The sequence below is a fragment of the Triturus cristatus genome, chromosome 11, assembly GCF_964204655.1.
Source record: "Triturus cristatus chromosome 11, aTriCri1.1, whole genome shotgun sequence".
Lineage (NCBI taxonomy): Eukaryota > Metazoa > Chordata > Amphibia > Caudata > Salamandridae > Triturus > Triturus cristatus.
This window is the reverse complement of record NC_140594.1, coordinates 1,122,245,313-1,122,273,305: the sequence shown is the minus strand read 5'-3', so window position 1 is coordinate 1,122,273,305 and position 27,993 is coordinate 1,122,245,313. Positions and strand designations below refer to the sequence as shown.

Here is a 27,993-nt window from a genome sequence, read left to right as displayed (position 1 = left end):
TTGGCATAAGGGAACCCATGGGATAATGCTGGTGCTGGGACATTCAAGGTCATTCTTACAATAAGAGAGGGCACCCACAGCAAAAAGCAGGCCTGCCACACTAGAAGTAATGCTTGGCATAGGAGCCCTTGTGGAATAAAGCTGGCGCTGGCATACTAGACAAAATGCTTGGCATGGGGGAACCCATAGAAAAATGCTGGTGCTGGGACATTCGAGGTAATTCTTGGAATAAGGGAGGGAACCCAAGGCACAATGCAGACTCTGAAATACTAGAAGTAATACTTGACATAAGGGGACACTTACGGAAAATTGCTGGTGTTGACATACCGGTGGTAATTCTTTGCATCAGAGAGGGCAGCCATGGCATATTGGGTCTGAGGGGATGGGGTGGGGAGAGCAAACCATCATGAAATGCAGGCTCTGAAATACTGGAAGTCATTTTTGACATACGGGTCACCCGTGGTATTAGGGCGGTATCAATGGCAAAATTCTGGAACTAAAATATTGTATGTAATTATTTGCATAAGGGGATACCCATAATCTAATGTTGGCATTGACTCAATGAAGGTAATTCATGACATATAGGGAACATCAAGGCAAATATGTATATAGATGAGGTAAACTTCGGGCAAGTATTACGCACACCATTTCCAAAGATCACCAGCTGCCACTTCAATATAGAACAGTGCCGGCCCAATTAAAGTACCCGTATGAGCCATGGTTGCTCCTGCTAGATCCAGGCAGGAAATACCAGTAAGGATGGGTAAATCACTGTCAGCCACAGACGTCACTCCAGAATAAATCACCACCCTTGGTGAGAAAGTGCCTTCAGATGTCCACACTATCCCCTACCCCTAAAAACTAGAACACAGACCCTGCACTGGAGGGACTGACCCCTTAGTCTGCTAACATTTTGCACTGGCTTGTCCTTGCTGGTCTGGGGACTGCCCACCTGGATGGAAACAGACCCATGGGTGAAACAAACATGGCGTAGACAGAGAGGCTACGACCACCTCCCTGAAATCGGACACATTCAACCAACCAAGCTATGACCGAACTCTCCAGACCCTCTATTGCCCAGACCTTATCACGGACGTGCATGGGGTTTGCAGTGATGGTGCCTCAGCCAAACATGAGGCACTATACAACTTATCGGACGCTCCTTCCTATCTAAAAAAAATGAGAGGCCACAATTAGCGCCTACAATGAAGGGCAGAGGAAATCAGGCTCTTCATAGGCCATCTCAACCCTCTGTTCACTGCACCATATTGGTTGGGTAGAGAGAGGACAACGCCTATAGAGGACTTTTCTGTAAGACGACTCAGTAGAGGAGGCGCCCTCTGCCGACATCTGCTGTCGCTGACGGTGACAAACGCGAAGGGCAAACTAAGCTTTCCGTTCTTCTGAAGTCAAGCAACTGGGTAACAGTTATTTATGTGCTTTAGTAAGGTCAACAAAGCTTTGTTAAGTATGATCTACGTATGCATGTATGTATATATGTATGTATGTGTATATGTATGTATGCATGTATGTATATAGATACATATTGTTTGAAGCACAGCTGCTGCACAGATTCGGATTGGGCACAAAATAGTCCCAGGTGATAAAAAAAACATGGCCTCCATTAGTGAATCAGAAAACTAAAACGTGGCCTACATTTGCAAATCAGGGTAGTTTTAAACTTGTAAAGCCTCAAAATCTGATTAACAAGGGGCCTCCACATTTGTGGCAGGCCCTGCATTTGTGGCCGGGGCCCTGCACTCGTGGCGGAACCGCAGCAAGGAGTAACTGCAGTGGGGAGGCTCCATCAAGAATGAGGGCCCTGCCCCGCCACGACTGCGGGGCTTCCGCCACAAGTGCGGTGGTCCTTTGTAAATGGGCCCCATAATGTATAGGTGTTTGGCAATGTGTGGGAGATTGCATGCATGCGCTGCCTGCAGGCAATGCTGGTGGTAATATCAGGGAAGTCAACAGTAAAACCTGCTGTCAGACGATAAAATAAAACAGTCCCATGCGCTTAACTGTCAGGCCAGCCATTCTGACATGGCCAGGTTGCCCTACGGGCCAGTCCATCCCTCCTGCAGCAGGAGCCGCCATGAAAACGAGAGCGTCCTAGGAAGGATCAAGGTGGCCATCAGGTTTGAGGTAACTCATTTAAGTTGTGTCAATGATTTATCTAAATGTCTTCAGGGGCAGAAGTGGCCCGCCTTACGCCTCCTGTGATATTATCATCCGGCCAAAGGAACAAGTGAATGCACTTTATCAATCTGACAATTAGGGACTTTCAAAATGGTCCACAGAACATCTGGCAAGAAAGTGCCCTTGATTTACAGCAGCATCTAGTACACACATCCATCACTGCCAATGCCTCCAGTCTACATTCACCCAAGACCTTCCAGCACAGACCAGCCTTGAAAAGGCAAAGAAGGCCAAAGGAGGATTCGAGGGAGTTACTATTGTTTCTACTGGACCCTACGCCATGCACTTACACCTCTGCTCCGTCGTTCTCATCAGCTAGCTCTTCACGCATGCATCGAAGCACTTTGAGTAACTGTCGTGGCCTCAGAAACAGCTGCAGAAGCCAGGAGTCATGTATGCTTGCTCCTACATCTCATGTCAAGGAAACATGGTAAGATCCCTTCCCCTACAAACCATGGCACGACTGCCTGGAGCATTCAATGGGCTTTATGGGAAAACAGTGTTCCACAACCCCCAAGCCAGGCAGCATCTAAGCACAGTGGACGGTACCGCTGGCGTGCATTGAGCTCCTTTGGGTGACCAAGTGTCTGGCAAATGCTCTGTCTGCTTCATGTGGTGAACTCTACATGCGATGATGTCTCCCATGTTCATTTTCCTGTCTTCATCTTCTTCAGAGAGAGTGCAGCTGACAAAGAGAATCTCTCCATGGTCTGCTTGCAGACACAAAGAGGGTGACTTCTACCCAGGAGCAATCCACACACCTGAACACAACCTGCACACTTGCAGCAAGGTGCAACACCCCCAGCCCCATCAAAAAGCAGGAGAGTCAGCGTTAGCATGGAAATGAAGCTGGCGGGGTACTCTTGAGTTTGATGCCCCAGTCTCAAACGCCTTACTTCTTCTATCCCTACAGATCCAGGTAGTCCAAGCTCTAGTGTCTGCTGTGTGCCCTCTATTGAAGAACCCATGCTTCAGACACAGAAGGATCCCTGTTCCTCTTGGGAGGAGTACTGCTGCATCCTCTAATGTCTGCCTCCAGGTGAAAGCTCAACATGCTCAGACTCTCTTAACTTCCAGTCCAGAGTTCCAAGCCTTCTAGCAGGCCCAGGTTAGAGAAACTGTACTTCCATGCCATGGAGGTTGGTATCTCAAGGGGCCATATCACACAAGTGCCCCTAGGGCGCAAAGGGCATTGGCACCCGCCTGCATGCCCCTGGGGCACTTTGGTTTTACAGAAGGGGCCCCAGGTGCTTGTGCAGCCCCTTCTGTAATGCTGAAAGCGTTGGCGCACATAAAGCACCAGCGCTCCCTCAAGAGGGTGTTCCCTCATTTGCATGGGGGCGTGGCCGCATGCAAATAAGGGATTTCCTTTGCCTCCGCTCCATATCACAGACTCGGGCGCAGAGGCAAAGAAGCTCTCGGAGGAACATTGACAGTGCGCCACGTAAACTGTGGAACACTGTCAGCGTGCCCCCTGATTACAGCCCTCTTGTGGAGGGAAAGGGGGTCCCATAGACCACCAGACATCCACTTGAAGGTGGGGGCAGTCACTGACTGCACCCGCTTACAAAGGGATCTCTAATCCCCTTTAAAAGTGGAGGTGAGTGCCGCATGCACTGTGAAAACATAGAGCGGCTCTAAAGTTGCCCCTGGGGCAGTGCATTCTATGTAAAAGGGCGCACTTTCCCTGTTTGCGCCTGGCGCACCTGTTTTAATGTGCGACAGGCGCAAACAGGGAAAGTGCACCCTTTACATAATAGGGCCCCTGGTCTGCAGTTCTAGACCCAGCAGGGACCTCAGCAGGCCCAGGACAAGGAAAGCTGCCCCTCGAAAGCTTTTCATACATGATCAGTGCATCCAGTGCACAGCCTGGCCAACGCATTGGCTTTGCCTGAGAAGATGGACTTATCATGTAAAAGATCAACTCCTGCACAGCAGCAGGTTATCAACTGGAAGAGAGAACAAATATTAAACCCCAAACTACTTAGAATATGAGGGGAAAGGTGGCAATGAGATGCCTGTCCAGAGTGGTGGACTAACCTCACATAAGAAATGACTGGAAAGTGGAAGAGGGACCATGAGAAGATGGTGTGAGTTGGTATTAGCTCATCTCTATGGTCAAGGATCCTATCAAATTAGTGCACCCATTTTTGACCAATCCACACAAACTGGGAAAAGAGATCAAAGATGCTACACGGTGTTATACTTCTCCTGCACACTGTTTGCATTCATCTTTCATCCACCCAGTAGTTCATTTCTTGTAGACAGATACCTTATTACGGCATGTTCCTGTTTGCGCTCCCACTCAACTCCTAAGGCATGCTTTTGCAGGCTGGAGTACTTCGTTTGTTCACTCTTTTATGCAACTTCTTTGAGCGTCGATTGTCTCTGCCATGTCTTAACCAATGTCATAACTAAAAGCCTGAATGAGAGTTCGGCAGACTGATACTCCATTACAAACCAGGAGGATATCGCCTCCGCCTTATAACAGCTGTCATAGTATATGATGCACTTGTAATAAGGTGGACAGGATATCCTTTCATGCTTGTAACGTAGTGACCCATGTGCCAAACTCTAACTCGGGTCATAAGATTCTTCTGGCTGTGGTCAATGAAAGCCTGCGCTCTTCCTAGAACCCCTGCTTCACAGATAAGACACCAACACCACATGTCTTTCACAAGCTATATGACTCCCAGTTACCCACACCTGCAACCAAAAGACACAAATATACACAAATCCGTGCCATACAGAAAAACGCCACATCCACGTTCCACTTTTCAACTCATGACCTCCAGTTCATATTCTCCACTTTGCAGCTATCCAGGCTCTAAACACAGCTGATCTCATCACTCCATATAGTAGAGCTCCTCATCACAAAACATGTGACACACACCTCCTTGGCATCCCCATCCCGGCTGGCTATCGCATAAATACACAGAAGAAAGAAGGAGAACTTGCCACCATCCACAAGTCAACATGGCCTTGCACTCTCATCGACGAGTAGCATCTAAGCCTTTGGAGCTCTTTATCGACCATGTTCGACTCTGACTCACTCACAGCCTCCTAACCGTACAGACCTCCTGGATCCCAACATGGCCTTGCACTCTCATCGACGAGTAGCATCTAAGCCTTTGGAGCTCTTGATCGACCATGTTCGACTCTGACTCACTCACAGCCTCCTAACCGTACAGACCTCCTGGATCTCAACAAATAGAGGCCCACCCTTCAATATGCCCAGCCCTTCGGTCTCAGAGACTTCACCCTCCTCAGTGACCTTCCCCTGAAAACTATGAAAGAATTCCACTCCTCGCGACTCTGCACATCACATAACACATTATCAAACCCACTCATTCCAAAGACAGCACTCTAGACCTCATCATGAGAACATCACACTCAAGCAAAGGCAAGACCTGCACACTCCTGAACTGGAATCAACAACTACATCATCCCCTTTTCCATCCTGCATACCACACCTAAACATGACAGCAAGACAAAACAAAAGCAGCAGACAACCACTCATTCAGGGATTCTCCAATGGAGAACCTTCACAAGAAACACAGCAAACCTGCATACTACCAGCAGCCTTCACCTGATGTCAACATACTAACCTCCTCCAACCTAAATATGGACCTTGAAAAGAATATGGGGGGCAAAATAACATTGAATCATGATCTCAGGAATAACTATCCTGTGTTTTATAATAAGGAGGAAACTATCTGGGTCTTTTAGTGAAAGCTCAAAATATTGACTATTTAGCACAACATTTACATAGGGCATAGCTGTAAAGTCCATTTTTCATTGGTTTAATTCCAGAATAAAATGTACGTATTTACTGTTTGAACTGTATATGTCTTATTCAATATCTGCATAGATGACATCATGTTGTTTGAATGTTAGATATTGGTTATCTATTACTTGCTGCTTTCGAAACATCCTGAGGACGTGCATGAGGATCCAATCACCCAACTGCAAAAGTGCTGTAGAAGCATCAATCAACCCAACTGAATCTATTAGAGGCGGTAACAGCTGACAGCATAGCACAGATGGAGAGACCTGGAACCATTCTCACTACTTTTGTCCTAAGTAGTTTACTGGTAAGGTAAAGGCAGTGGGATGGAAGAGTCTGTTTTCTGTGCTGTGTTCAGGGTGAAGTGTAGTAGCTCAGTCAATGCCTCATATTGGACATAAATCGAGGATAAATACTTGTTCATGCTTGGCTTTGTTCGTTGTTCAAGTTATCGATACACATTTGTGGACGTCTCAATTCCCACTTTCCAAAGTTTAGGGTGGAAGGAGTACAGTGTCCTATCTAATGGTCGATTATGTAATGTTGACAATAAACGAGTATACTCACGATAAAGATTCTCCATCAGCGTGGAGAGTTTAAACCCGGTGAAACTGCCGTTGACCAGCCGGGTGATGTTGCCCGTTGTGACGTGGAGAGGGATGTTTTTCGGGCTCACAGCAAAGAAGCTGATGAAAACGGTGGACAGCACGATGATGACGATGAGGAAGATGACGAAGTTGGCTTTGGCATAGATGCTTGCTCCGACCAAACAGATGACTAGGCACAAGAGCAGAATGGCGGATCCATAGAGAAATTCATACCAGTAGGATCGGGGAAGGACTTGGACGCCCGTACCCACAGTTTCACCTGTGAATCAATAAGATTTCAATGAATAAAGCATAAATTAAATACCTCCCAATCGCTTTCATAAAAGTCCTTAGAAAAGCACACAAGTGTAAGCACATATGTACATACAGAGGAAAAAACCTTTAAGATGGGATGTAAATATCTCCTTTATTTCATGAACACTCTCACAAGCCATTTAGAGAACATGTACACTTTGAACCCTACACAGCACCTCAAAAATTTGAGTAGATTAATAACTTAAGAAAATTTGCAATTCACTTTAAGTCGGCCTGCATACAGGCACAAATACATTCTGTGGCCAAGAGAGCTCAGAAGCTCTTTCATAGGTCCTCTCTAGCACTGTCCCCCAAAATAGCACCTTACATCTAGAGTTCCCAAACATTTTAAGATATTGTGACTTATCCTTCTTCCAAAATCATCGCCCGTCAGTCTAAAACACTGTTTTTGACTAAGTTTCAACCCCAAACTAGACAAACCTGGTCTACCTCTGTTAAATTCTTTAATGGTGAGCATTTTTTGCTTGTGTATATAATATTCTATTGCTCAACACTTTGAATATATTGATAAAATGTGATTTAAATGAAACAGGGATATATTTTCAATAACATAATTTCAAACCATCCTGTGGAAATTAGTCATATAATTAATTAAAATTATACTCATTTGCCACATACTTTTTCAACAGGCTAAATGTTGAAAAAACATTTAGTCTTTTAAGTTGGTGAAAAGAAATTCCTTCATGAAATACTCTCACTCTTCTAGAGGAATCTTCCTTGACCACTTTTGTCAGATTACTATATACAGGAATTTCCACCTTGTTGGATGTTTCTAACCTCTCCCAGCCTCTGGTTAGTTGACCTCACTCTCTTAAAGAGGAGAGGATCTTGTGAACATTTATTAAAGATCTACTTGGAGACTGAGGAAAGGCCTTACTTTTGACCCATTTCTAGAAACTAACTATTTATGGTACTTGAAAGTTGCCCTTTTCATTTGTGTCCTGCACCAAGTAGAATGATGTATTGGGTGTAAATGATTCTGGCTTTAGGGATGAAGGCTGTAGCACAGAGACATTCACCCTCCAAATCATTGACTAGGTGTACCACCTATCGGACGGAGGTAATCTGTGTCCTACTACTGCACCTTTATATAGTGTTTGATAAAACGAAACATGTGATCCTCCATGACATCGTAGAGACTTGTATGGGGCTAGGGGGTGTGGTACTGAGATGGTTCCTAGCTAACCAATCACAAGTGATGTAGGTAAACAAATCCAGCACTTTAGTAGTGTTGGTTCACTTAGATGTCCCAAAGGTTCCACCATTCACATTCTACATGGAACTGTAGCGAGTGTGTCTAGGTCCCTAGCGGTCATGTTCTACCACTGCACTGCCCGTACTCAGGTCTATCGTCAAGCAACATCATAGGTTTGGTGTCAAACTAAGGTTCATCTTTACTCGTTCTGTTGAGCTCGGACTTCATGAGCTGGCGGGTGATGGGACTATGACACACATTGTTCAACAAGTAATATCTCTGAGGCGATGTCCAAATCTGACCGGCACCAGCTTATCTGTTGTAGAAGATAAATTGATCCAGTCGAATGAATCCCCTAGTCTTCGATCGAACATGGCTGGATGGTGGTAGCGTTGATCTGGCGGGATTCCCTAAATCTTTGCTTGTCACATTAAACTGGTTGTTTGTGGTGGCACCAGGGTGGTGCCTGAAGCTGAGCTGTTTAACCAGGTGGCACTGACTCCACTGAGCTCCTTCGATGGCGGGTTTAGCTCCCTAACCTTTATAGCACTCTAACTTCCCCATCCCTCACACAGGAACATACCTCTTTAGAGAGACACACAATATTTAAGGCTGGCAGGGCTCGCGTTTTCTTTTCAAACAGCGAAACCTACCCTAGTCTTTCTGCGTTTACAACTCTTTATCCAAAAAAATCCAAATTATTTCTGACAACTTCCTGTAACAGGTAAAAGCTAGAAGGGGTTTAGTTACATAGCACATTGAAGACCAGTATTTAGAAAGGGCCACTCGCCACACCTCCTTGGAGGTGACAGTGAAGAATGTAACTGACACAATCTTAAGATGAACTACAACCTTCACACCAGTAGTGACAACAGCCTAGCAATCAGCAGCATAGTGAGGGCGCCCCCTGCTGGACGCAGTAGGGGCTTCATGGCATAGTTTGTTGTAGGGGTAAACCTGCACAGTTTGAATCTCCTTGGAATGCTGCCCCAGAAAGGCTTGGTTGACTAGGCTATTTCTGTGAGCAGCTCTGTCTACTACACCTGAAGATCCCAGCTTGATTTACCAGCATTTCTTGTCCATAGATGCATCTTACTCGAGGCATAGGTGTGACTTACTCCTTAATATCCAGGAGCAGTACATTCTTCCTCATGGGCTACATCAACAGCGCTCTTTCTGGGAGCAGCTGTATTTTACTTCTCCTAATAACGTGAGTTACACCTTACTCTCACAGTTTGATTCCGAAACCAGTTCTTCGGCATAGATGTGCCTTACTCAAGGCATAGGTGTGCCTTACTCATTCATATCCAAAAGTAGTGCATGATTCCCAACGGGCATGGTAAATAAACCTCTTTCTGTGACCAGCTGTGTTTTACTCCTGCCTTAAATCTGAATTTCACCCGAATATCCCAGCTTGATTCACAAACCATTTCTTCTGCATAGAGGCATGCGTGTGACTTACTCATTAATATCCTGCAGTAGTACATGCTTCCTCAAGGCCTCATAAATAAACCTCTTTCTGTTAGCATCTGTATTTTACTCCTGTCTTAAATCCGAATTCCACATGAATATCCCTGCTTGATACCAAAGCATTTCTTCTGCATAGAGACATAGGTGTGACCTACTCATTTATATCCTGCAGTAGTACATACTTACTCAAGGGCCAGATAAATATACCTCTTTCTGTGTGCAGCTGTGTTTTACTCCTGCCTTAAATGTGAATTACACCTGAATATTCTAACTTGATTCACAAAGCTTTTCTTGTGTGTAGAAGTGTCTTTACTCCGCCAAGCATAGGTGTGTCTAACTCAGTAATATCCAGTAGTAGTACATGCTAACTCATGGGCTTGGATCAACAAAGCTCTTTTTGTGAGCAGCTGTATTTTACTCCTACTATTAATGTTAATTGCACCTTACTGTCCCAGTTTGATTCACAAAGCACTTCTTCTGCATAGATGTGCCTTACTAAAGGCATGGGTGCGACTTACTCATTATTATCCTGCAGTAGTGCATGCTACCTCACAGGCCTGATGAATAAACCTCTTTCTGTGAGCAGCTGTGTTTTACTCCTGCTTTAAATCCGAATTCCACCTGGATATCCCAGCTTGTTTCATAAAGCATTGCTTCTGCATAGAGACATAGGTGTGACTTACACATTAATATCCTGCAGTAGTACATGCTTCCTCAAGGCCTCATAAATAAACCTCTTTCTGTGAGCAGCTGTATTTTACTCCCGTCTTAAATCCGAATTCCACATGAATATCCCAGCTTGATTCCCAAAGCATTTCTTCTGCATAGAGACATAGGTGTGACTTACTCATTAATATCCTACAGTAGTACATACTTCAAGGGCCAGATAAATAAACCTCTTTCTGTGAGCAGATGTGTTTTACTCCTGCCTTAAATGTGAATTACACCCGAATATTCTAACTTGATTCACAAAGCTTTTATTGTGGGTAGAAGTGTTTTACTCCGCCAAGCACAGGTGTGTGTAAGTCAGTAATATCGAGTAGTAGTGCATGCTTCCTCATGGGCTGATCAACAAAGCTCTTTCTGTGAGCAGCTGTATTTTACTCCTACTAATAATGTGATTTACACCTAAATGTCCCTGCATGATTGACAAAGCTTTACCTGAAAGTAGTAGTGTCTACCTCCTGGCCTAAGTGTGCATTTCTGGAGTAGGCCTGCATTATCATTGTCTGATTTACAAAACTGCTTTATGGTGAGTAAGTGTACCTTCATGAGTAAGTAACATCTAAGACTATGCTAAAAGTGTTTTTACACGCGAACCACTGACTATTTAAACAGTTGCCAAGAAACACTATATATTTACCCCAGCCCATGCAGTCATGCCTGTGTGGTGGTGGTTCCACGCACAGGCATCTGCCATGTGGCCTGCTGTGTCTTGTGACACTCTTTTTCACCTGTGGAATAATTCTCCCAGCTGCCTTATGTTCAGTAATCCGAGTTGTTGCGTTTTGTGCACCATTGATCAGAACACATCTATTAGAACAGTTTATAAAGTGGAAATAGCTTAGGAAAACTTCTGGGCGCTATACAGAGATAAAGGAAAGAAGCAAAGATTTTGGGTGCTCCAGGAACAATACAATTTTACCAGCTGGAGCCCTCCCCATACATCAATAAAAGTGCATTTCTTCTGGCCACACTTAAGACCTCATTATGAGTATACTTTTACTTCTGATGGGGCTGCTAAGAACAGTTACCAACCCCATGTGAATGATGAGGTCTACAAAACACAGCGGATCTGTTTATTTCTCCCAGAAAAAGAGTAAAACTGCAGGTAAAAAAACGAGGAAATAACAGGTGTAATCAGATCACATTGGAACGTGGGTCCTAGAGCCGGGTCTGGTGGCTCAGTGGACTAAAGCATCCACTGCAAGGGTCTGTGTTCGACCTCATGGTCACAGGTTCAAATCCCAGTGTGTCCACTCAGCCTTTCATCCATCTGAGGTTGCTAAAATGAGTACCATTGAGTTGGGTAACAATAAACATCTGTTGTTCAGCGCCAAGATGCCTACGGGTGAACGTACACAAATTATATTATGTTATGCTCAGTTTGCCACAAGAACCAAATGCACCCGACTGAAGAACCCCCAAATAGGACAAATCCGGTGCTGGGCTGCTTGTGTCCTGCTTGAGAGGGGAACCTGCTTGGACGTTTGGGATGGGGGGTTCCTAATGGAGCACGATGAATGTTGATTCACATATGGCGGAGTCTAATCCGAGGTGGCGCTGTGGGCAATAAAACGATGGACCTGGATGCAGCCCTGAGCAGTCACCAATGGCTGAGATTAATTCAAGCATCAAATCCATCACTTTTTTTTGTTTACTTCAGTGTGATGCCCTAGGAGTGACGGGTATGCCCAGGCGTGGGCTCTATGCTCACTTTGCCACTGGACCCAAGTTGCACCAGACTGAAGAGCCCCAACTAGGGCAAAATTGGTCTTAAATGCTTGCGTACTGCTTCAGAGAGGACCTGGCTTAGCAGTTTGGGCTGGGATGTTCCTATTGGAGCAGGATCAAAGCTGATATGCACATGACTGGGTCTAATCTGAGGTGGCATTGTGGGCACAAAATGATGGACTTGGAATGTGACCAAGAGTAATTACCAGTGGCTGAGATTAATTCAAGCGTTCCATCCATCACTATTTTGTTTACTTCAGTTTTATTCCACCAGGATTTCCTCAGTGGGCTGGAACCCTTGGAGGCTGGGTTTGAAAGAAGCCCAGGCTCCTGGTTAACTGCAGCAGGCACAGGGGGCCTTTAGCAGAGAGAGAAGGAAAGTTAGTGAGAGGGGGGAGATAGTGAGAAAGCAATCAGAGAAAGAGAGAGAGAGAGAACGAATGAATGAAAAGAGGGAGATTGTGCAAGGAGACGATGGGAGTGGGGCTTGTTTGAACATTTTAGCCAGGGCTGTTTTCGGTTCCCTGGCTGATGCTTTTCTGTCGCTCATCCTCAAGGGCTCTTAGCCACTCTTCCAAGCGCCCACTGCTGCCTCCACATCCGCATTTCGTTACGCTCTTATAAAAACGCCGCCCTTGGTCATTTGTCATGATTACTGCCCACGACACTGATGCACGGCCTGTTTGATTCGATTAGAGGCGGGAATACTCTTAGGAGAGCCGGGATGGACCACGTGGGTGAAGCGGGGGGCTGTAGATCAATGAGTGGAAAGCGCAGGTTTGAAGAGGCGGCAGTGGCGTAACAAAACTTGAGGGCCCCCCCCTGCAGGGTACATGGAGGGGCCCCCTCTGGCCTCAATCTGGAGCTCTCTGGTCGAAGTGCGGTGCTGAGGGAGCCCGCTGGAGATGGGGTCCCCCCGCACCGCAGGGGCTGCGGGGGCCTGTGTTACGCCCCTGAGAGGCGGCACTGTGGATGGGGGGTGCCTTTTACCCTCCAGTACACCCGAACGGACGCATTTCCTGCCAGGGAGGTGGAGTGCGTTAAAGGGGAACAGGCAAGGCCTCCGCGTAAGATGGTGGCATCTTCCACACAGGGCCGTTTAACAGCATTATAGGACCCCGGGCAAAGCAGTGGACTGGGCCCTGCCTACACAACCACTCACAGGAATAAAATAAATTAACGGAAAATTAGTGTTAAATTCTGGTCTGCATGCAGCCACTATGCTTGTGGGGCCCCCGGGCAACTGCCCAGCATGCTCATGCATTAAGACAAAACTGTTTCCACATGCATGATATTCAGGGAAGCCATCTGAGGAGGTCTGTGTGCAAGCAGGCCACACGTTTAATCCTGACAAAGGGGTCAACGCAGCCTTTCATCCATCCAAAATGGATGAGTGAGTTTGGCAATAATCACATACAATATTCAAGTGTCAGCACTTCGGTTTGTGGTGTGCGAATGATGTGTCCAATACAGGCCTATTTTAGTGTTCGAAAAGCCATGTTTGTGCATTGACATATTTCAGAGCACTGGCTATCCCCTTTTGCACAGCTTCTAGTACTTTAAGGGTGCCCACCACACTGCAGGTGGAATCAAAGCGAAGTGAGATTTTATTCTGAGGTCCAAGTACACCACTCTGATCTACGCTTCCGTTACGTATCTCTGTTAGGGTAAGGCATGCACCTTTGGTGCTATTTTAGCGCCAATGTTATCCAGAGACCCAAAAGATGAAGGTAAAGAAGCGTCCTCTTGGACTATGTCCTTCAGTCCACCCTGCAAATGTAAAGGTGAAGCATTCCTGGCTCACGTTTGGTAGCATGGCTTGCGCACCAAGGCTATAAGTGAAAGTGCATGTGGCACGTACATCACATTTGAAAGAACAATGGCGTACATGCCAACATTCTAGAAAAGGAAAGTGGGAGACTTTGGGGGAATATATCTGCCCCAATTACTTCTATTGATGCAGAGGTGGAAGATAGTTAAAATAAAGCCACGTTTGCCTTAAAAAATCAGGAGTCTCCCATCTGAATCGGGTCTGTTGGCTTGTATGCAATACCAGCACGGAAAATAAGGAACCTCTAGCGCCTAATCGAGTTTAGCGACATCGTAAATTGAGATTATTCAGGACAAATTATCATAATCTTATCAGAGGATCAGGATTTATTGATCAACTGAAGCGGGTGAAGAAAATAAGGAGCATTGCTGATCGAGTCTTCAAAGCAGAGGAAAAGGTAAGTGTGTGGAAAACAAGAGAGACACCTCGAATCATGGCTAAAGCCACCTCAAAATTGGTAGCTTTATTAGTCGATCTGATATCTGATGAGTCCCTTGAAAACCAAGAGCATTTAAAACAAGGTGCCGCAGCGAATCCGATGAAGGCTTCAATATGATTTGCACTGATTCAAAATGCAGCAAAGCTCCCAAAACAGATCAAGCGACTGATTTAAAGTTTGGTGGAGAGGGTACTCCGTCGCAGTGTCCTCCAGCGCCCCCTTAAACTTTGGGGAGAGGGTACTCCTTCACAGCATTCTCCAGCTCCCCCTTAAACTTTGGGGAGAGGGTACTCTGTCAGAGAATACTACAGCGCCCCCTTAAAATGTGTGGAGAGGGTACTCTGTTGCAGTGTGCTCCAGCACCCCCTTAAACTTTGGGGAGAGGGTACTCTGTCGTAGCGTCCTCCAGTTCCCCCTCAAAATTTGGGGCGAGGGTACTCCTTCACAGCATTCTCCAGCACCCCTTAAACTTTGGGGAGAGGGTACTCCGTCACAGCGTCCTCCAGCACCTCTTTAAACTCATGTAGCCTGGGCGATGAGCGGCCTCAGACCACGCCGCCTCTGTCCTAGATTCCACCTCTTTGACCTCTGCGCGGCCCTTAGCCAATACGTGTCCTTGGACCGACTTCCCCCCCATAGCACGCCAGCGCGCGAATAAACTCTCCTCGCCCAGACCCCGGGAGATCAGTCGTCTTAACAGCAGAGCCCGCTGTCTTGCCGCCTGATCCCGGCCATTTTAGAATTCTGATCTCAGCAATTTTAGAATCCAATCTACCTGGGAGCCAGGCGGCTCTACAAAATGAAAGGATTTGAAGGGATGCCTGGGAAAGGAGCAGGCAGGTGCCTTTGTCAAAGATGCAGGCATTGACCTTAAATATCTTTTAGCGCTAATATCACCTGGTGTTCTTCTCTCCCGCCTCCTCTTCTAGCAGGAATAAGTCATAACATTCCAAAATATTCCTTGTGCTTTTAATATGTCTCCAAGATACCTACTAAATTTAAGCATGACTCTTTTTAGTGCTCGAACTGCTGCTGTGTATTTCATCATCTGAGCCTGATGTTGACATTGGCGACTTTATCCACACTTGAACCATTTTAAAAAAGTGTTCTCTTAGGTGAGCAGAACTAAAGCAATGGCTGTACTGCTGTTTCTCAGCATAACAGGATGCTGGATGTGCCTGTGAAAACTCTGAATTCTTTGTTAAAGTGCCAGCAACACATACTGAGCTCTGATGATGGTGAAAATTCTAAGTTTATTCGACACAACGCGTCTGACGGAGCTCACCCAACTCTCCTAACGGTGAAGCGATTGGTGTAATACGACTGTGGAATAAATCATTTATTAATAGATTTAAATATTCATAGTCTGAACTGTTACACTGGTTTAGTGGCCCTAACCCAAAGCTACTTTTGGAATGGATCAGTGGAGACGTTTTGCTTTCTTAAAAGAAAGATCTTAAGTAGTTTGTGCGAGGATAATGATTCCTCATAATAGGGATTAAGGAAGATTGTTCCAGATAGCAGTACTAAATTTGAGCCAGTGGTTTCCAGTGCTCGGAACCAGCACTTAATTGTCAACTACGGCACTTATGACAGTCTGCCACATGGTGGTGCTGTTTGTCCAAATCAGAGATAAGCCCAGAAAAAATAGTTTATTTATTCAATTCACATTAAAAATAACTAATTCCCGCTGCCCAAGCCATTCCTTTAGCTTAGAGGGTCTGGAATGGTCTGAACAGTCAGATTTGTAGGAAAGTGATGGTTATCAGTTGTGTTGATACTGTTATTGGCAACGCCGGCAGGGGCAATGGGTGGTGCAAGCTGCAGTGGTCTCCTGACAAGGAACTTAGCACTTTTTTACAAATTAAGCACCACTAGATAGTGGTTGCAGACTTAGAGGGACTTTCAAATGAGCTGGGGAGGAGGCCCTTGGAGGTTCTAGAACAAACACTGCTAGCGGACCAATCATAAGATGCAAAGAGGATTCTTTCATCATTCTGAAGCCACTGAAGGCTGGCTGGATAGGAGGTCAGAGATGTGCATTGTTTGAGCCACACAAGTGATGATCATCAAACACTACTTCCTGCATGATTTACACCTTAAGAATGACATACCTGGGAGGCATCAGGAGAATCATATTTCTGAATTGTAGACGAGAAACAGGTGATGTGTTTCACTCTCTAGTGCAAGAAAAGGGAGACTTTTTTTTTAAATCCCCAAAGGCAGGAAGTGAAGAAGATGAGGCAATGTGTTGACATGTCAAATGTAAGTCAGAGAAGCATCAAAAAGGATGGCCATGTTTTGAAACCTCGTCGCCAGAATGGGAGGTGTTCTAATAAAAGGCGACCATCCCTCAGAGAACTGCAAAGATTGAAGACTCAAAACCTAAACATTTGGTGTTGTCTGAGCTTCAGGTTGTTTTCAACCATCCAGGAGGGAACACACAGAAATCAGGGTTGGAGATTGGAGATGGTCCATGGCTTATTGGCATCCAATTGGATCACTGCCTTTGATGTATGCAAAGAAAGAAAATGCAAAGGATCTAATCAGGTCCCAAGGGTGGGTACACACATGCCCAACAAAGGCCGGTTGAGTGAGACACCCTGTGGGCATGACAGCTGCAACTCTAATGGAGGAGGACTGGAAAGGAGGAAGAGAGACCGACTGACCTTAGTTTATCATTTAAGAGCGCAGCCAATCAAGGGCCCATGATCTGACCCTCAACTTGTGAAGGCTATCGATTAACTCAGGGCGGTGCACATTATCGAAAGTCACTGAGAGATCTCATGAAATGAGAGCTTTAATGCTTCAACAAGGACAATTTCCTTCACGTGCGCAAAACGGAACTCTTGTAGGGCGGGGTCAGGAGCCAAGAGCGACCCCACAAAAATGGAGAGATGGTGATTGACCACTTGGTCTGGCCAGTAGTGAAAATGACCTGCGGTTCTGAGAACTTTGGGCTCTGCACTACATTCTTCATTGGAGGAATGGAACTGGGTTGAATAAGTAAGAGGGGTGATGAGTTTAAAGTCTTTCAGATGGCTCATGCCACTCCCTTGGAAGCCTAACCCAGCTGAGAGGGAGGTCACAGATATCCAGAGAAAGAGTTGTGCGTTACACAGTTATGAGTCATCTGCTATTTGTTCTTTATTTTCGGAGTTTCGGTTTTAAACTCTTTATTGTAATCATTTTACTGTGCTTTACCAAAGTTGTTTGGCTGTTGTTTTTAACTTGGACCTAGGGTGCTAATAGCTAGAGTTGTACTCTATTACTAAATTCAGTTTTTGTGCACTTCCTTGGTGAATCTTTGGTCTGCTGGCAGAGACTGCAATTTCTGCTTTTTCCGAGCTGCCAGCCAACATTTCACAAACTGGAGGTCCAGGCTCGAGGCTTTTTCCTTTTTGGGGGACCCATATGCAGGGTGCAGTGCCTCTAAAACCGAGACTGACGCAGGTCTGCCATTCTAGAGAAGGTTTGGGCATTACACAGTCGGGAACAATCTGCTTTTTGGGCTTTTTTAATTTTTTTTTATAAGTTTCTCTTTCATATTTCTCATTGTTTTTTTGTTTGCTATGTTTTACCCAAATTTTCTGCTTTTTTTACTTGGACTTTGGCCTACTGATAACTAACCTGTTAGATTTGTTACTGAATTAATTTTTTATACATTTTCTTGTTGGCCCTTTAGATTTCTATCAGCGATTGCAGCCCCTGCTTTTGTTTGCACTGGGTTCTGCCATTTTGCTGGTTGGTGATCAGCGTTCTAGTCCTTTTTTGATTTTTTGACGAACTTTTGAAAAAAGGCGAGCCCGTCTGTACTCTTCAGTGCACCCTTAGGCAGTGCTTAATTTGGAGAGAAAAAACATAAGTGCCAGGGCTCCCGTCCAGAGGCCACTGCAGTTTGCACCACCATTGCCCCTGCCAGCGCTGCCAATGATAGTAACAACACAACTACTAACCATCACACTCCTACAAGTGTGACAATTCAGACTTTTCCAGACCACCAAATCTATAGGAATGGCTTAAGGGGCAGATAATAGTTCTTTTTGTGTATATTGAATTAATAATTAACTGTAGTTGTGGTCATCTCTAAATTAACCAGACAGCCTCACCTAGTGGCAAACAGTCACAAGTGCTGGTGTTGACAATTAAGTGCCAGTGCTGAGCACCAAAACCCCTGGCTCAAATTAAGCACTGCCATTAGGACAGCTGGCCACACTATGCTGCCCATTTCATCACTATCCTGTCCTGGTGTGTAATCCTGCTCATGGCCTGGCTTCTCCACAGCAGCCATCTTTCACAAGTGAATGAAACAGCGCTATCTGCAGGGACCCCACCTTTTAACACTGCACCCCTTACCAGTCCTCCTTAAAAATTACTTTTTGATCACTCACCTTGATAGTTTAGGAAAGATAGGGGGGTATCATTGTCCATAAGCCTACTTTTCCTTTATCAATGTTAACCCCCTCCAGAAGGTCCTTTTGAAACTAATTTGGTGCGACGGGTCTCATTTAAAATAAAAAATCTCCTTTATTCTACAAACAAGGACATTTTTTATTTAAAATGAGGAATATAGTTCCAAATTAGTTTCAAACGGACCCTCAGGAGTGATTTTACTCACCCCTCAAGTCACTTTAATTCTCTGTTACACATAATTTCTGTTCAGAGTTTAGACACACACTGAGTAATTTGAACACCTGCTTTTATTCAATTAAGCTCCGCCCCAACAGGCTTCCGGGCATTCTGGTCTTTGCAGTGCTCACTCTGTCAATCCCCAGTGGGTATCAGCGTATGCTCGCAGATAAAATACATTTAAAAAACCACAGTGGGCGGCATTGGTTACTGCTACAAGTTCGTTCTGCCATTATCACAGTCACAGGAGGAGAATTTACCAAGTCTAGTCACCATGTTATCGCAGTTCTTGATCTGCTGGATGAGCACTGCAAAGACCAGAATGCCCTGAAGCCTGTTGGGGCGGGGCTTAATTGAATAAAAGCAGGTGTTCAAATTACTCAGTGTGTGTCTTGCTTGTTGCCAGTGAACAAGGGCGTGCCAGCCCGAAACGCGTTTGGCGAAGGAAAACCGGACATTGATTTATTGCACAACCCGCTGCATCCCAGGTACGAGATGGGTTTCATCATGCAGGCCTTTCCCGAATGAATGTCTCTCTTTGTTGGAGATATATATATATATATTCACAGAAAAAACCATAGGTTTCAGACACGTTATAGTTAGGAATTAGCATTTAAAAAACCTCAGAAATTCACTGAAAAAACCATAGGTTTCAGGGGTGTTATAGTTAGCTGGACTTTTCACTTGTACAAAACCATTGAAATTCCCCCGTTATAGTTAGTTCAGCTAACTATAACTCGCGCGCCCGCAATGCACTGCTGATTACGTCACATATTACATCAATCATGACATGGTCAGTGACATCACTCATGACATCACTGATGACATCTCAAATGACATCACTGATGACATCACTGATGACATCATCCAGTGAATGTGTGTTTTTCTGAAAATTAAATATGTTTTATATATGTATATCTCAAGGTCAATGGATGATTTGTTTTTGAAAAATTGATTGTGTAACTGACTGATTAAGTGTATCATAGTGAATACATGGCTTAGTGAGTAATATTTAAATATGTAAATATCTGTATCAGTCTCTCACTTTGTGTATAAGTGGCTGCATGGGTTGGTGAGTAGCTACATGGGTGTCCATATAGGTTATTAGTTGGTTTTTTGAGTATCAGTCTGAGTGTCTGCATGGTTCGGTGGGGGGTATTACGTAGTGCATAGGTGCATGAATGAGTGACTCACTGTTTGTATGTGTTGAACACAGCATGTGTGCAGGACTGTATGGGTGGATGAGTGTGTGTACGGGTGTGTTAGTGAGTGAATGACTGTCTCAATAGTGTCTTTATGAGTAACTACATATGTTTTAAACTAGTATATGTGACTATTGGTGTATATATGTGAGTATATGTGAGAGTGAGAGATTGAAAGAGTTCCTGTATGAATAAGTATGTGTTTCTATAAGTGATTGTTTAAAAGACTAAGTATGTGTAAGTTTCCGTAGAAGTAAGTGTGGTGGTGTGTGTATAACTGTATATGCAAGTAAATGGATGTTTGATTCTTTATTAGCATGAGTGACTATGTGTGTGAGTAACTCTATGGATGAGTGGCATTGTGTAACAGGATGTATAGGTGTGTGAGTACATATGATGAGTGAGTACATGTATGAGTGTCTGTATAGGACTGTTGGTAAATGAGTGGATGTGTATGTGGATCTTAGAATTACTGAAGAGGTTGTTGTAACTGGTATTGGTATGTCCATTGTTTTGAAAATTTTAGTCTCTATTTTTGAATGTGTGTATCCAAGGTTATATTAGGGTGAGAGGAGGTCTGCCACTCTATCACAAGGATGATGTCATCAGTGATGTCATCAGTGATGTCATTTGAGATGTCATCAGTGATGTCATGAGTGATGTCATGAGTGATGTCACTGACCATGTCATGAGTGATGTAATATGTGACGTCATCAGCAGTGCATTGCGGGCGCGCGAGTTATAGTTAGCTGAACTAACTATAACGGGGGAATTTCAATAGTTTTGTACAAGTGAAAAATCCAGCTAACTATAATACCCCTGAAACCTATGGTTTTTTCAGTGAATTTCTGAGGTTTTTTAAATGCTAATTCCTAACTATAACGTGTCTGAAACCTATGGTTTTTTCTGTGAATTTCAAAGGTTTTTTAAATGCTAATTTCTAACTATGCCTACAGAGATAGGACATGTGAAGAAAGAAGAAAAAATGCACAGAAAGAAACAAAAGAAGTGCAGAAAGAAGCAACAGAAGTCCTCAAATACGAAGATAAGTGCAGGAAGAAGGATAACGTGCAGAAAGAACAAAAAGAAGAGCAGAAAGAAGCCTTGTTGCAAAATCATCCTGTACCCTCAACTTTTTCAGACGGATAGTGGTGGTAACTGAGTCTGACTAACCAGTCCTAGAGCCAGTGCTATGTTAAAAGACACTTCGAATACAGTGAAAACACCTACATACACTAGGGAACATTATGCATTGGGGTCCCCCTGTGATTAGCATGACCTCCTCTGTAAGCCCCTAGTATATAATAGGGCATGGGGATTAAAACTACCTCTTAAAACAGGCCACAGGGCGTTTTTGCACACGTTAACTCAGGCCCCGTCCCCTCCCTTCACCACTGTGTAAACACGCCCTGTGTCCGTTTTTAGTTGGGAGACTAAGTTCATTTGAATCCTGAGGGTCCCTAGGGTCCAACTAGCCCAATAGGTACCTCCAGTAAGTGCCACAGAGCTGCGTTGCAGAGAGGTGTAAAAAGTGGCACGGCCTGGACCACCTCTCTGCAATGCAGCTCAGTGGCGCTTACTGGAAGCACTTGGTGGGCTAGTTAGCCCCCAGGGGCCCTCAGTATTGAAGGGAAATTATATCCCCAATTTAAAACGTGCCATAGTGTGTATTTGCACACGTCACCTCAGGCCCCGTCCCCTCCCTTCACCACTGCGTAAACGCGCCATGTGGCTGTTCTAAGTTGAGAAATTAAGTCCCCTTGAAACCTAAGGGTCCCTAGGGTCAAACTAGCCTCCAGTAAGCGCCACAGAGCTGCGTTGCAGAGAGGTGTAAAAAGGGGCTTGGCCTCAGAACACCTGTCTGCAGCGGAGCTCCCTGGCGCATACTGGAGATGCCTGTTGGGGGCGCGTTTGCAGAGTGCTGCACGGAGGGGGCATGGCCTCTGGCACGATGCCAGTGTTTTATTTATTTAAATTTTTTAAGAAGGGGGGCTGTGTGGTTCCCCTTCTTATTCTAATTTATTGGCCCTGATGACCCCATCCCCCAGGGCCTGTCTCCTAATTATATTTTTTTGACCCCAATCCCCAGGGCCGGCCACTGTTTTTTATTATTTTTAAAAAATATATATTTATAGACACACCTAGGACATGCTGGACAAACCGTACGTACCTATCAGCATGACAATTTGCGTGATATTCATTAAAAGGCGACTATGCATGCAATGAATCCACGTGGAATGTATTTACACCACTAGTGAAGCTCTGACATGTCTGATGCCCTACCGTGCCTAATCCCGGTAGACACCCTTGTCGTTTATTTATACAAACATGGGTAGCTATTGACGGGCACATTTAACACACATGCACACCAAGCCATTCAAAGGGGATTCAACAAAAATTCGACCAAAACTATGCAAGAAACCCCCCTCACGGTTAATAAAACACACATCCACTGCCGGATGTGTAATACTTTTTATTTTACTCTCTGGAAAGGGGACGAACATCACTTGAGAGTCACAGCGCGCTCCTGACAGAGCCCAATGCTGTGTTACACCCACCATATCCTGCCGAGTGCCACACACCTCTGTGTTGTATTCCACTAGCTAGTGCATATGCTATGACACTCTCTAGCCCATGTGCACTGTAACACCACCCCGTGAATATGTCATGCCACACTTATCTTCGCACGGGTTATATTGCCCCATCTAACGTGCCTTCCTCGATGCCTATGTTATAACGCACAGTGCTATGCCATACATATTACAATCTGGGATCCATATCTTTGTCACAGTGCATATGCAACGTTACACTCCCCAGCACATATTTTATATTACAACTTTAGAGACTAGTTAGGTTACACAACACTGCCCTGTGCATATTACACTCCAAGGCGCATATCGCATAGCACGCGCTAGTGCCTGTGCTATCTCGCGCTCTCCAATGAATCTGTCATTGCGTACAATGTATTGCATATTATATTTCACGCCCGGTTCATCTTATATCACACTTTTTGGTGCATAGTTTATACCATACACTATATCTAGTTTTCATTTTCAATCGTGCTCTCAGGACTATGTTCTATATAACACTGTGTTCACCTACCCTTTTCACGGGCATTACATTTTGCGATAGGGGGTGGAGGGTCAGGGGGTGTTTCTGCCAAGTGAGCCCGGAGTCACAGTCACAAACGTCCTCTTCTTCCTGAATAAAAGTGAGATTATGCTGCATACTTGTTCATATTTTAAGTAGTTCGCTCAGACACAATGTTTTAAAAACAATAAAGTTCCTAATACCCGCCTTCTCTGAACAGTTAGCTTGCTGCCCCATCCCCCTCCTCCCTATCCTCTGTTGTGTGAATCCATGGACTAGCCTCCTCCCTCCTGCCATGCATGGTCTGATGTGCTGCCACTGCTCTCAATTTAGTATGATGTACCAGTCCACTCCTCCTGCCCTCCATTGCCCAATTCTATGCCCCATCATTGACCTCCTGCTTAAACTCTGTGCTTAGCTTGCTGCCCCTATTCTCCTTCCCCCTGCCCTCCGATGTCTTTGTGCATGCCCCTGCTCCATCCTTTTTGCCCACCATGTCCCATGGACCTGCCACTCCTATCTACTCTGAGTGTTCTGTTGAGCTGCCACTCCCCTCCCACCTGCCTAGCATTGTCAGATGACTGTAACCTGTCCCTGCCACCTCCACCCTGCCTGTCCACATGCCATGCCCCTATCCTCTTCCTCCTGTCCTACATGGTCCATTGTACTGCCACACCCTTCTGCCCTCCCTGGTCTGTTGTGCTGCAACTGCTCCTCCTGCCTGCCCCGTGTGGTCTGTTGTGAGGCCCCTTCCCCTGAACTTTCTTGTCTGTGCACAGGTCCTGACCCTCCCTTCTATCCTCCATCGTCCTTTGTGCATGCCCCTGCACCCTCCTTCTTGCCCATCATAGCCATTGTGCTGTCACTAACCCTCCCACTTGCCATGCATGGTCTTCTGTGCTGCCATGGCCCCTCCCACCTTCCCTGTGTGGTCAGTTAGCTGCCCCTGACCCCCTCCCACCTTCCCTCCATGGTCTGTGTGTATGCCATCACAGTCTCACTGTTGCTCTTCATGGTGTGTCTTGCTTCTAGTGCCCATCCTGCCTGACCTCCATGGCTATCTTGCTGCTCCTGCCCTGCCCCCTTGCCCCAAGCCCTCTGTTTACATGTGCAGACCCCTACTCCCTCCCTCCTGGCTTGTCTGTCCCATTGTAATGCCCCTGATCCGTCCCTCCTGCCCTTTATGGTCTGTTATGCTACAGCTTTCTCTCCTGTCTGTCCATTATGGTCAGCTAGCTACCATTGCCTCTTGCCCCTCTGTTCTCTGTTGTCCATGTGCATAGTCCTGTCCCCGGCCTCTTGCTTTCTATCGATTGTTGTGCTGCACTCCCGTCCTGCATGCCCTGTGTGGTGTATTGTGCTGCTGCAAACCCTGATGCCTGCCCTGCAGGGTCAGTTTGGTGTACCTCTCCATGTCCCTCCTGTCCTCTGTTATCCAAGTCCATGTCCCTATCCCATTTCCTTCCATGATCCAATGTACCATACTTGCGAACATTTTGAACTTGGTAAGAGGGAGATTTTGACAAAAAACTGGGGTATTGATTTTCCCGTTTGAGTTACATTGAAAAAGAGGAGATTGTAGACAGGAGACAGATCAAATAAAGCCCATTTGAGCTTAAAAACATTGGACGTTTCCTGGCTGAATCGGGTCTGTTGGCATGTATGGTTGTACTACCATTGCCTCTTCCTTCTGCCCACAATGGTCTATTACATTGCCACAGCCTCTCTTGCAAGTCCTGTATTGTTGGTTTGTTGCCCCTGCCCCCCTTTCCACTGCCCTCCATAGTCTGTAGTGCTTCCACGGCCCTTCCTGCCTGCTCAGTGTGGTTAAATTGTTGCCTTTGCACTCTCCTACCTGCCTTCAATTTTCAGAGTCCGTGCCCCTGGCCTCTGCCTCTCAACAGTATCCTAATGAACAACTAGATTTCTAACATTCTATATTTATTACAAAAGTGTGGAACGCCTGACATCATCTTGATGTAGTCAAAACTGTAATACCTAGAGAATTTCCTTTAGAAATTACATATATGAGAGGGTCTTATTGGCATCAAAATTATGGTTAGTGCTCTAAAAGACTAAAATAAGGACATATTTTCTGAGTTTTCAAATAGCGACAAAGCACTTTTAAATTATTTGTTATCTTTATGTTTTTTTATCCAGTTGACCACTTGATTAAATGTTGCACTTAGGGGAGAGGATGTGGTGTTACTTCCAGAACTGCAGACTTTGCAACTGGGGAACCAGGTTGAAGTTTCTGCTTCAGCTCGACATTCTGTGATTCTGGTCAAATCACTTAGTCTCCCCATGTCTACAACCAAAATGAATTTGTTCTTGTGTGATGTAACCAATACTCATGTAAAGCACTCCAATACCTGACAAGTCTGCACTATATAACACTGCAAAAACACAAAATAATAAGTGTTTTGCACACTTCTGTCATTGGGCTATATTTGGGCTACATCTGGGTGATTTTGGGCTACATTTGGGCTCTTTTGTCTCCGGTGGCCATCTTGGGAGATTTATTTGTTATGAAGTTTCCTAATTTCCTCATGTACTGCAGTCTCCTCAGTAGGAAATGCCTTCAGTTTTTTACTTTGATTCCATCATGAAGGTATTCAGATATGTCACACATTTGCCATAAATTCTGAATGTTAGCACTCTAGTTGCTCATTAGATCACTGTAGTAATACTACTGTTCACCATGGAAGTCTGCTCCTGGTATTAAAAGTGCATGTTTCAGTCTGCATGTCAGAATATTTTAATGAAATAGAAGAGGATTTGAGAAGTCACTCAAAATGTGCCCTCATTTTCTTTCTTCAGCATTAATCATAATTTCTATGGCAAAATGAACCCCCTCATTGTGTTCCTTTTTAAATTAAATGTTTTAAGTGTTACCAGTTTATTCCAATCAAGATGGCTTCAGGTGTGCCATACTTTTGTCATAATGTAGACAGTAAGCGCTCTAGTTGTTTTTAAGAACATTCTGGGACATTCTGTCATTGGGCTATACTTGGGCTACATCTGGGTGATATTTGGGCTACATTTGGGCTCTTTTGTCTCTGGTGGCCATCTTGGGAGACTTATTTGTTATGAAGTTTCCTAATTTCCTCATTTACTGCAGTCTCCTCAGTAGGAAATACTTTCAGTTTTTTACTTTGATTCCATCAAGAAGGCATTCAGATGTGTCACACATTTGCCATAAATTCAGAATGTTAGCACTCTTTTTGCTCATTAGATCACTGTAGTAAAGCTACTGCTCACCAGGGAAAACTGCTGCTGGTATTGAAAGTGCATGTTTCAGTCTGCATGTCAGAATTTTTTAATGAAATAGAAGAGGATTTGAGAAGTCACTCAAAATGTGCCCTAATTTTTCTTTCTGCAGCACTAATCATACTTTTTATGGAAAAATGAACCCCCTCATTTTGTTCCTTTTTAAATTAAATGTTTTAAGAGTTACCACTTTAATCCAAGCAAGATGGCTCCAGGTGTGCCATACGTTTATCATAAGTAGGACTGTTAGCGCTCTAGTAGTTCTTTGGAACACTCTGGGAAGCTGCAGTAGAACACAAAGGAATCAACTGACAGTCTCTGCCCTTGTTGGATGTACATGTTTTACTGAGAATGTCAGACTTCATTCTCACATGACTGAGAAAGATAATGTGAATTTACAGAAAATAAGCTCTCAGTTTAGCTTATAGATCACCTTCCAAACCTCTGTGGTAAAAGCATGAGAAAATATTTTTCTCTCAATCATGATATCCCAGCAGAAGGCTTTTTCACATGGTGAAATCACCTTAGAACATACCACAATTCCTAAAATGAGTATGGTACCATCAACAAATGATTTATAATGTAACTAAAGTCTTAAAACCTTCTATTAACTGCAGTGCTTTTTAATGAGGTGCTATCATGTATATTGGTCCCAAGATGGCTGCCAACACTTCTTGGATGAAGTGCTGACAGCCAATCAGATCTCAGGATGAGATGTGTGGTTAGGCTCCACCCACATATATATATGCTTTTAAATGCTATTTTCTCAGGAAATACTGAACAGATTTACACCAGACCTGCAAAAGGCACTTCCTTGAGCTTATGGCTACCTCTCTACCAAATTTCAAGTAATTCTGTTCAGCCGTTCGGGCTGTAGCTGTGTCTAAAGGTCCTATGGAAAAATGCATGGGGAAAATGCGTTTTGGGACCCCCCTTTTTTCTCGGCCCCTGCTTGACGAATAACCCCGAGACTTTCAGGGTAGGAGCTGAACGGAGCGCCCCATTAGTTTTGAAAATTTCGCGAGGATTTGTCAACCGGCGCCAAAGTTATTCAAAATAGAATTTTGAGATTTCCTATGGAAACTAGGTTGTAACTATAACTATCTACTGGCGACCGCCAGTAGATAATATATATACACATATATATATATATATATATATATACACGTATACACACACACATACATATGTATATATATATATATATATATACATATATATATATATATATATATATATATATATTATTACTTCAACCATTGGATCTCTTCACTATGAGTGACAACATTTTGCTTGTATACATGTGCATATCCATCTAAAGTGTAGCTCACTTGAGTGTCAAGGCTTGTGGATCAATCTTGGTTTTGGATTCACTTTTTTTTTTATTAGGTCATTTTTAGGTCGAGCCTGGGCAGCGCAGGTGCTGCTGCGAGGCATGCTGTATTGAGGTATGGCATAAAAGCTCCACCCATTTCCCGCCCATCTATTAATTTGCTCCTGTTAC

The 27,993-nt window shown here is 44.6% G+C and overlaps 1 protein-coding gene across 1 annotated transcript in view; it reads right to left on the bottom strand.

Annotated features, from left to right (window-relative positions):
- LOC146786162 (solute carrier family 12 member 9-like) overlaps positions 1–27,993 on the bottom strand; it is a 609,812-nt gene that overhangs the window by 441,606 nt on the left and 140,213 nt on the right. The window contains exon 4 of the mRNA XM_085635689.1: positions 6,554–6,853. Within this exon, the coding sequence (XP_085491815.1) occupies positions 6,554–6,853 (300 nt within the window). The remainder of the gene's footprint in view (positions 1–6,553; positions 6,854–27,993) is intronic.